General features: G+C 37.8%; 1 protein-coding gene across 1 annotated transcript in view; it reads left to right on the top strand.

Moving 5' to 3' along the window:
* The first annotated feature begins 6,170 nt into the window (after positions 1-6,170).
* The window catches only part of LOC102211519 (NXPE family member 3-like), a 6,290-nt gene continuing 1,180 nt past the window's right edge, over positions 6,171-11,280 (top strand). The window contains exons 1-5 of the mRNA XM_005743365.1: positions 6,171-6,611; positions 8,231-8,523; positions 8,789-8,859; positions 10,447-10,641; positions 10,729-11,265. Of these exons, the coding sequence (XP_005743422.1) occupies positions 6,171-6,611; positions 8,231-8,523; positions 8,789-8,859; positions 10,447-10,641; positions 10,729-11,265 (1,537 nt within the window). The remainder of the gene's footprint in view (positions 6,612-8,230; positions 8,524-8,788; positions 8,860-10,446; positions 10,642-10,728; positions 11,266-11,280) is intronic.

Genomic DNA, 11,280 nt, shown 5'->3' with positions numbered 1-11,280 from the left:
ATGTTGAAGGACCTCAGTCGCCTCAAAAAATAGAGACGACTCTGGCCCTTCCTGAATAAAAAAATTGAATTGAATTGGTGGGCCATGGTTTCATGTATGAACAACAGCAATAAAGTTAATAAAAAGATCATGTTTCATCAGGACTGAGAACTGACAGACTTTGATATCGGCCAACATGTGATGGTAAAACTAGTTCAAAAAAGGAAAAACACTGAACTGTAATATTGGCCAAAGGATCATTGATATGCATGGGGAGCAGAGCCTGTTAGGAAGCTGTACACACATTCCTAAAAATGATATCACATCAATACATCAACATCAAAATTTCAGAAAAGTTGAGAGAGTATATCAAATGTCAGTGTAGGCTAAATGCTGTTTTTTTCCCCCTAATGTCTTAATTTTAAATTCATTTTTAATCGATCCACCTCATTTGGCTTTCTGGACTTTATACTTTTTTTGGCTGTATGCTTATTTGTTAAATAAACTGACATTTACGGTTCATAAATTCATTTCATTTATGTCTTTTTTTTTTACATATAACTCAAATGTTTTATTATTTGGGCTAATTTTAATAAGAAAGTCAGTCTATATGAAACATGAATATACTTACTGCACTTTATATATTTTAACCATATATAGTACATATTAAAGAATGTGTATTGCTTGTATTTTGCTACTCCATCTGATTTTCATGATGCCCTAAAAAGTTTCTCTAGATCTGCCCCCTGCTCTGGACTAAAAAGGAGACCAACCATCTAGCTCATTATCAGTACTCAGTTCAAAAGCCTGCATCTCTGGTAGTATGGGAGTGCATTAGTGCCTATGGAAGTGGCAGCTTGCACATCTGAAAAGGCACCATCACTACTGAAAGCTTATACACAAGTTTTAGCAACTCTTCAAGGAAGGCCTTTCATATTTCAGCAACACAATGCTAAACTGCATACTGCAGCATGTCATCACAGTAGAAGAATCTGCAGTGCAAACCTCTCATTGAAAGAAGAGGGGATGCTGCACAGTGGTAAACACTGGCCAAACCTGTCCTCTTTTTTGCTCTCATCAAATTCAAAACTAACATTTGACATGTTTTCTGTGTTCTGTTGTGAATAAAACATGGACTTATGAGAGTTGCAAAATAATTGCACAAGTGCAAAATCTGATCCAGACTGGATGTTAAAGCTAAAATCAGTACAAACTTGTGTAATCATAATGGCAATTAAATTTAATAAACAAAAAATGGATTCCAGTGTAAACTGATGAGCCTTTGAAGTAGAAAACACTTCACTTGAGGAAGTCCATTTGGCTCAAGGGAAACAGCCCAGATCTGTCGGATAATAACTTAACTACTGCAGAGATCCTTTATGCTGTTCCACATTCACAAGCAGAGTGTGGCCCAGACTCAGCTGAGCAAGGTCCAATCTGCTGCTCTGTAATAAAGCAGCATGTCAGCTTTGGTGTGTTTAGCCTTAAATCATTTCAAGTTTTATATCTAACCTTGTCATCATGTCTAACAGCAATGATTCAAGAGAGTTTTTTGGGGTAGTACACATGATTTCTGTGTGTGTGTGTTAGAGAGAGAGAGAGTTTAAGAAAACACACTAACCAGCAAATAGCTATAGCAACAAAGAGTGTTTAAAATCTTTTGTCCATCCCCTGTATTCTGTACAACCCAACGATAAATGGGTTAAAGATGAAAGCAATACAAACTTACTATAGATTTAGTTTGAATTAGATTGGAATGTAATAGTTCATCTTTTGGGGGGCATTTAGCTCTGTTTCCATATTTGGAGGAGCAAATCATCCTACGAACTGACCTGATGGCATTTTACCTATCAGCAAAACCCCCGCTGGTTTTCAGTACCATTTATTTTTCCAGTCTTTTTGTTTCCTTCATTTCAACATTATTGTGATGTGTTGCTGCCACCAAAATCAAAATAGTCTAACATTTTTCATTACATAGTAAATGTTTCAGTTGAAAAATTTAATATTCCTCATGATTTGTTTTATTGTGTATATGGATTTGTGAGATCCTCAGATCATTGCATTCTGCTTTTATTTATATTTTACACAATGTTCAAATCTGCTGTCAGTGCAAACACTGTGAAACTATCTGCTGTTTGAACTACCTTAAATTCCATCGATCTATCGATTTTTTAAAATCCAAACATTCAAATTTAACAGCTGCAATTTTTAAAAACAGCAACAAAAAAAGAAAAAAAAACTAAAATTTTAAAATGAACTATGCAATTAATTTAAACTGTGATGTCAGCATTGACTCATGGCCCAACAAATGGCTCAGTGGACTGGCTGAACAACATTCACATGAACTAGATCTAAACAGGCAGCTATCGTAAAAATGCAGCTGGTTAAATTAGGGCAGAAAAGTTTTACCATCAGCAGAGAGACATGTGCCCTGAGACTGAAAACACTTATGTGCTCTTTTTAAGGGTAACTGTGGTGCCAGACAGTGGAGTCAAAATCTATTCAAATATTGACATTATGTTAGAAAAGGTCCAAACTCTTGTTGGGGCCTCAGTTAATAGCTGATCTATTTCAGAGAATTTCTTAGTGGACCGAATTTCTGTTATACCTACTCAAAGACTTGTCGGTTTGTTTATGTCACTTAATTAATTTTCGCTTTGTTTTTTTTTCCCCTCCTTTTACTCAACCACAAAAATCAACCAGAGATGAGGACTGATCGGATACAGTAAGGGTCAGACCTCTGCCCTTTGTAGGCACACTTGTACTTGCCTGTCATTCAATAATATGATGAAGGATAACCAAACTATTATTTTTTATAAGTGTCTGGCTCTTTTTGCAGCACACAACTGACAAATGTACATTGGGTGGTTTATGGACTGACTCCATATCCTTCTCCCTGTAATCACTGACAGAATATTCTTGAGTCTGATCACATCCTGCGCTGACAGTTTCAGCAGCATGACGATGAGCTGCTCTTGCACTTTTTCTTTTTTGGGGATGTTGCAATTTCCAATGTGGTTACTGGGATCTTTTCTAAGAATCTGTATGACAGCACTTTAGCCACCGTTTCCAATGAAACACCAGTCAGCTGTGCTTGCTCAGTTGTAATACATGCCACTTTGCATGAGAAGATCGTGCAATGACGTGCACCTGTGTTAAAACACCTGGCTTGTTGGTTCTCCAGTAACCAGTCTCTGCAGAGACCACTAGGTGGCACAGGTCCTCAGCTCAGCACTCTACCATCAGGCAGTGGTTTGAACACCTTAAAGCAGAACTACCTTGAAAACTTTTTGTAACACCAATTAGATTTTTATTCACACACTGCAGCTTAACCTTTTCCCTCTTGTCCCGAATTCTTTGATGTTGGGCTGAGAACAAACAACCAATACTCAGAGCAGGTCCAGTCAATCCACAATCATTTATTAAGCACATGCATGTGGAGATGTACACAATACTACCTTCCGTGTCGATCTAAAAGAGGAAGCACTTAGATACACAGTTTTATATGTCAGGGTTCACGGCCCTTCATGCGTAGGCAGATAACATAACATGCATGAGTTACAGTTAGTGACAGTTAGATGTAATTCTTTTTTCAGCAACCTAAGAAAGCTATCTCAACTGTCTCTCACTATGATGTAGCACATCCTGAGTACATCCTGCTGCAGAGGATCCACAGGGCGATGGTGCAGCTGCTATCCACAGCTCCAAACACACTGGTAGTCATTCGGACTGTAAACCACAAAGCTTTGATGAGGCAATTACTAACTGTGACTAAATGTCCATCTGGTGGACGCCTGGCAGATGAGCTTGGCCCACAGCATCCGCCCACCACCACCCACTATTAAGAACAGGATTAATGAACTCTTTTCCTACATATTCAATTAAAACCATGACAAGATGTGCGCGCACCAACACAGAGATTTTTACCAGAAACATTTGAGTGAGGAGAAAGAATCAGAGCAGGATTGAGCACAACTGCAGTGTTGTGAAAAAGTATGACTTCACTCTGATTTTTTTTGTTTATGTTATAAATTTACAAAGTGTAAGGTTAGTATAAACATCATACTTCAGTAAATTTAACAGGGTGGGCCAAGAAAAAGACTACCAGGGACTCAGGGGAAGATTTGCATTTTCCCCTTTGCATTAATTTGCAGTGGACAGAGTACAGTCGCTCTTGGATAATAATTAACTTTTGGTATGTCTTTGATTCATTGTGTCACAACTGGGCAAACAGCAAATCAATGCAATGAGCTTCAGCGCTGGTTTTCACTAAAAGAATCTTCTCCGTTGAGGTAAGATGTGCTATAGACTTGAGAAGTAAATGTAAAAATGAGATTCGTTTAGCATTACAATACATTATTAATGTACTTGTGTGCTTTGTAGGGGATTTTGTGCAATTTTACGCTGTGTGACATTTTTCTACAGAAAAATATTGCCGTTTTCACTTCTGCTTGTTCCTTAAACTGTAGACGCGTACATCTTTGACACACATCTGAACCGAGGACATGGATTAGGGAGAATTTATTTCTACGATCTCTACCAGACTTTTCTTTTCCACTTGTTTGATAAATCAAAAAATGTTTCTGTCTTTACAACTCTTTACACATTAACTGCTACTTACATCAAGATTTTCGTCCTCCACAGCTGCATATTCTGATGAGTCAATAAAAAATAATAATAGTGTCAGTTCAACAGAATATATTGGTTTCAGCAATTAAACAGTTTGTAATTGAGAGAGGATTTGCAACTGCATTTTGTTTTGTTTTTTAACATATACTTTGTTATTGTTTTTGTTTTAATTTCATTCATAAAATCTAGTATCTGGTGAACTGGTCATAGTGCAACACTGCAGCCAGAGATGTGGACTGTTTACCAATCATGAAGTTCCAAGTTTGTAAACGACAGGCCTTTACTAGACTCCCAAAATGTGCCTGGATTTTCCTTTTCTTCACTCTTTTTTTCCTGGTGTTATTTATCACGAACACCTTGGAGGTAAGAACTTGTGTTTTTCTAATTAGTGACTACAGTTTTTTGTGTTGAAAAAAAGATTAAATGAATAATGTAGGTATGATGTGTCAGATGTCCATATGAAGAGCCAGATGCAATTCTCAGGTCATACAGTGCTTTCACATGACTTTCATCTGCTATATAGGTTTTAGATTAAATAGGTAAATGTGACAATGAGCGATCCGATGACCACAGCATTGTAGTTTTTAAAGATCCTTTATTTTCCCGTTTTAAAGTAGCACACACCACTCTCCCAGAAACATCCTTAAAAGGGGAGACATGATTAGATGATGAGGTCAGGTGTGTGAATCAGCCTCCATCTTTCACCACACCCTGAAAACCCACTGCTCTACCCCTCCCCTGCAGCGGAGCCACAAACCACTCCCCACAATAGTCATGTTTTTGGATGTAGCCCTTCGACAATCATCTTGTTGGTGGTGCAAAAATACTACATATACTAATATTTAATCTGCAACACGAGATAACTTTTTTTACTTTTTAAACTTACTTTTTTATTTACTTCTATTTAATTTTTTTTTTTAGTCCTTTAGTTCTTGTTAGGAAGAATGTGTCACCCTGACCTGGCAACCCTGTTGTAAGCTAGTAATTAATGTAGCCTTGTATGTGAGGTTTATGGTCAAATCAACTCATTGGAGAGTACTGATTAGTCCCTCCAAATTTAAATCAATTTTGTATCTCACATTATAAACATTGGTATTATAAGATTCAAATCCTGGTGATTTTCTGAAAGGCAACATTTCTGCCAGTAACCAGATTTTGCATTTGATACAACTGCATTTAGTTTGCCTTATCATAGAGAGCTGAGTGTAATCTGTATCTGTATATTTCTTGGCTTAGTTAAATTGGTAATGCATATATTTTAAGGATTTTGATTCATTCATTTATGTACAAAGAAAAGCTTTGTTGTCTTATCACATGAGAAGAATTTTTAACAGTTTTCAACTATGTTTAGTATTTACCTCTTTTTAAAATTTACCATGGCAACTAAGCAGCTTCAAAATCTGCAACTTTGGCTTTGTATGAAATGTTTTTGTTTCCAACTCTCAGAGCCCTATTCAGATTTCATTGTCTTAAACTGGATAATGGAACATGTTGATTCTTAGGTGTACTGAATTGTATTGCATGTTTTAATTCAATGATTAATATTGCAGTTTCAGAATAAAATGAAGACCATCAGCATATTCTCAAGGCCTGCCGCTGTTACCCTGTCTACTGACATGCATTATGACTTCTGCAAGTTAAAACCGCTGTCCCCTAAGGAGGCTCAAGAAGAAGACCTCCTGCTAGAGTCTATTACTTGGCCTGAAACGCCACCTTTATCATTTCCTCTTTCCCTGGAAAAGACCAGTGATCCAGACCACAGCACCTTTACCATTCTTCCAAAGAGGGGAGGGGGCCAGTGGCGAATAGGAGATAAGCTGGAGGTTATGATTAACATGAAGGACTTTCAGGGCCGTCCAAAAAAGTTTGGAGGAGACGTTTTACTTGCCCGGCTGCACAGCCCAACTATCGGTGCGGGTGTTGCAGGAGAAGTGGTGGATCATCTCAATGGCTCCTACACAGCTGTATTCTTTTTACTCTGGAAAGGAAGTGCACAAGTCCAGGTGATTAAGAAAATGTATCATTTTACATGTGGTTGAAGGCATTGGAAATGTCAACATCCCATCTTTCTTTTTTTTCAGTCACTGGAATGTTTAGAAAAATACATCTTCCCATTTCTCTAGACAAAGACTTAATAGTAAAGTAATGTTTCAAGCTGATGTAAAATATTATCTTCCTGTTGCCGTTGGCATAAAGAAACCTACTTCTCAAATTTGCACATAAAGTCTGTTACCCCTACTTTTAGATACTGACATTAGGACAAATGCTAAGACCAAACAGTCACTTCATTCTTATGCAATACTGAGCAGCAATCTGGGGGTGAAAAAAGAAACTAATGAGGAGGTGCCGCAAAAATGTGTTCCCCAAAAGGAACTGAGACTGACTTCCAAAGTTCTCATAGATTGTGATGTTTATATTGCTTATTTTTGTGTTAATGGAAACTGTAATGGAGGGGGAATGTGGTTCCGGGTTATACTTCAAGATCGTGTTCAGTTTCTGCAGTAGGAGAAAACTATTAGCACTAAAGTTAGCATGTTTGTAGTAAGCCCATGTAATGAATTCAAAGTATGGTGCTCCTTGCTAACTAGCAAGGTATGGTCATGACCTCAATGCCAATAGCTGAAGCTTTAAAAACAAATTATTTCCTCCAGAGTCTCCACCAGCTTGGGTTTGAGCTGGATGACAAAATATGCTTTAACAGAAACAAGAATTCTATCTGTTACAAAACAAATTATTTTGCTGCTTCCCCAACAGACCTTTGCTGCAAATATTTAATGATCATAGCTTGCTTATGAAATAGAGCCAACTCATCTTTTCCACTGAACCATAGCTGTTAGACAATTCTAACAGCAGATGGGTTAAATTCCAACCCAAGGCCGTTTGCTCCCATATGGAAAAGAAATAGTAAAAACTTATATGTGATTACTCATGAAAGTGGCCACTTTCTCATTACTTTCATACATTGTTTTAGTAAGTATCCAAAACATACAAGTTTCATTATATAATTTTTCAAGGGATCTTATATCTGTTTTCACTCTTATATGCTTTTCATGCAAGTTTCACACAAGACAGATACAAACTTTATAAGATTTATATATATCTTTTCCATATGGGCTGTGTATCTCCACCCACTGTAAATAGCCCTTATTAAACAGTTAGTCTTTAATGCTACTTGAACCAGGGGAATGGAATGCTGACCATGACAAAAGGTAACGTTTTCTTTCCATTGGCACTGTTTCTTTTTGCCAACATATAATCTGAATGAATTACTTACCACCAACCAGAAATGCAAATTCCCCAAAAGTTGATTCCATTTATCTGTATGTAGTTTTTTCAGTGGGATAAATGTTTTGTCACTCACCCAAGTGACTTCTTCAGTTTCATGGAGATGCCCTTTTTATAAGGTTGGGGAAACCTGCAGTCAGCTGAGACTGAAGAAGTCACTTGGGTGAGTGACGAAACATTTCTCCCACTGAAAACATCCAGATGAACAGAATCAACTTTCTGGGATTTCCTTACTGGGTTGATTGAGCATGAATCAAGATGCTGTATTCAAAGGTTGTAGTAATTATAGGTATTTATCTGAAAACTGGTTGCAAAACTCTGAGTCTGTTTTCTACAGGTGACACTGGTTCACCCCAGTGAGGCAGTCATGGAGCTGCGCAGGCTGAACAGAGAACACCCTGACAGGATTTTCTTTAAGAGCGTCTTCCAGTCAGGCTCAGTCACTGAAACTACCACCTGTAACATATGTTTGCGTCCAACCCAGAAGTCTCTGTGCAACTACACTGACCTCCATACAGGCGAGCCCTGGTTCTGCTACAAGCCAGATAACCTGAGTTGTGATGCCAGAATGAATTACTTCAATGGAGGATATCAACAAAGCATCACAACCATGGAGAAGCTTTTTAAGAGGTGAAGATTTCGTTTATGTCCTTAGTGTAAAAGTATAAAAGTCAATCTTTTTCTTTGTTTTACTCTCCACAGCAAAAAGAGGGAACTATCTTTTTCTCCACCTGGAAAATGCTTCATTGTTGTGTGTTAGCCAGTTTCCCTGTCAACTATTTAATGTTTAATATGATTTAATCTGTTTTTGCTGCCTGCCGTCTCTAATAAATTTCTAGCTTAAAAAACTTTTAAACTTTTCTTAAGAACTTTTATTGTGTGTGCTTTGCCTCAGTGGCGTCAACTTGAAAGTCTCCATTCGAGCTTCAGGACCTGCAGGTGTCACCATTTTTCCAAGAATGAAAGGTAAAGCCAGATGTTAACACCTATATTAAATAAACATTTGTAGAACATTTAATAGTTTATGGATTTTGAATTAACTACTAACAGTGTAACTTTTCCTCTGTATGGATAGTTCATAACATGTGGATGAAATGAACTTCAACAGTTCTTATTCCCAGAATAAAGAGGTTTATTATAAGAATGTGAGGTATGATCAGAAAGTTCTGGGAACTGACCTCAACTGATTTATATTAGGCTGATCCGTCTTCTTGAGTGTTGTCTTTTTGTGCATCTTAAGCCCATTTTCAAAAATGTAATTAGTTATAGATTGCTCCCTGGATGTCCCATTCTGTTCCCTTGCACTTATTTTGGGTCAGATATGTCTGTGTAGTTAAAAAATAGTAACAGTGACAGTTATATAGTAACTGTTAAGTCTAATATACCCTAGTAAGCTGTACTACTTTTTCCTTTGGGAAGATACCATCTGTGCAGTGTGCAATTCTGTTGAAGAAAGATGTTGAATCTATTTAATTATTCTTGAAAAATAATTTATTTCTCTGCATTTTCCCCCCTGCATCAAATTAAATTTGATTATATCGATTAAGCATCATGAGGTGGAGGGTGGCTCCCTATTTTGTTTTTGCTGGGAGTTTGCAACCCTATTAGTTAGGTTGCTTAATATTTCTGCTAAGTACTCTTTAAAATACCAGAATAGGGAGGATGGAGCAGGTTTAAGTTTATTAGATTGATTGGTTTTGCTGAACTATGAAATATTTTGGGCGCAGTGTATTTTTTACATATAGGTATAACAGAATAGCTTTAGTGTTGTTATTTATTTAAACTTGAGTATAAACATATACAAAATGCAGCAAGATATTAAAAAAACGTTTTGTTGATTAAAAAACACTATATCGGATTCATATCGGTATCGGCAGATATCCAAATTTATGATATCGGTATCGGACATAAAAAAGTGGTATCGTGCCATCTCTAATTTTTAGGCAATCCTGATATTAATGAATCTCAGTAGTCCAGTCTAGAATTAATAAATGCATTAACTAATTCTTCCATATCAGTCTGAGACAGGATTTCTCATTTTTGAGATACTGCACTAATGCAAGAAAACAGTCATACATATTTGTTTAATATGTGCATTGAGGGACATGACTCCAAGTTTCCTTACAGTGTCACTGGAGGTCAAAATAAAGCCATCCAGAATGGTTTGATGCCACGTTTCTAAGATTGCACATGAAAGGGATGGGACTTCCAGGAAGTGATCTAATAACAGCAGCAGTAGTCATAGTGGTGCATAAATGCATGATAAGATGATCTTCAACAGTGGATGGTAAACATTTAAATTAGGTAATCACCAGTGTACTGCACTTATATTTTTTGGGACTAAAAAAGTCATAAACAAACTAACTGTACTTCAACTTGAGTGAGGTTAGAAAACTACAGCAAACTAGCTGTCTTATAAAATTAAAATTATAAGTAATATTAGATTTCATTCACTCATACAGGTAAAGGAAAGATTTTGTTTGGGTCTTTTCTTGTTTATAACTCAAAAATAGTCATATAGCGTGTCTGTTGACTTGTTCTCAGGACAGTCAGAGGAGAAGAGCAGTGAGGAGTCTGGACCCTCGGGCTATTACTACCAAGATGTTTGGCGAGGACTAGGTGGCACAAAAATTCGTCAGTTCAACACTTCCTCGGCCATCACTCAGTGCCTGAAAGGCAAGGTGATTCATATGTATGGAGACTCCACCATTAGGCAGTGGTTTGAACACCTTACAGCAACACTACCAGGTAACTGCCCCACAACCCTTTCAGGCACCCCTCTGATTTTCTTTAGACACCTTATCACACGCATTATTTCCTCTGTAATACTTTCAGATCTCAAGGAGTTTGACCTGAATAGTGAGAAACAAGCTGGACCTTTCATGGCCCTGAACTTTACACACAACATCATGGTGAAGTACCGCTGCCATGGTCCTCCTCTCCGGAGCACTACTGTCCCAGCCATTGAGATGCATTATATTGCCAACGAGTTAGACAACATGGTTGGAGGCAGCAAAACCGTTGTAGTACTTGGAATCTGGGCACACTTTGCCACTTTTCCCTTGGAGTTCTACATCCGGCGGATGTTGTCCATCCGCAGGGCAGTGGTGCGGCTGCTGTCCAGGGCTCCAGACACACTGGTGGTTATTCGGACCGGAAACCCCAAATCTTTAACATGTTTCCTTCACTCATCTACTAACAGTGACTGGTACACGCTGCAGCAACTCAAAGTGCTCAAGGCCATATTCAAAGGACTGAATGTCCATCTGGTGAATGCCTGGGAGATGGTCATTGCCCACCACCTGCCCCAAGAACTCCACCCACAACCTCCCATTATTAAGAACATGATTAATGTTCTCCTGTCATACATATGCCCTGAAAAGGATG

This window comes from Pundamilia nyererei, unplaced genomic scaffold (assembly GCF_000239375.1).
Source record: "Pundamilia nyererei isolate P.nyererei 1_Seehausen unplaced genomic scaffold, PunNye1.0 scaffold00130, whole genome shotgun sequence".
In the NCBI taxonomy this organism is placed as follows: Eukaryota; Metazoa; Chordata; class Actinopteri; order Cichliformes; family Cichlidae; genus Pundamilia; species Pundamilia nyererei.
The sequence above is the reverse complement of the archived record's forward strand: the minus strand, read 5'-3'. Positions and strand labels throughout refer to the sequence as shown.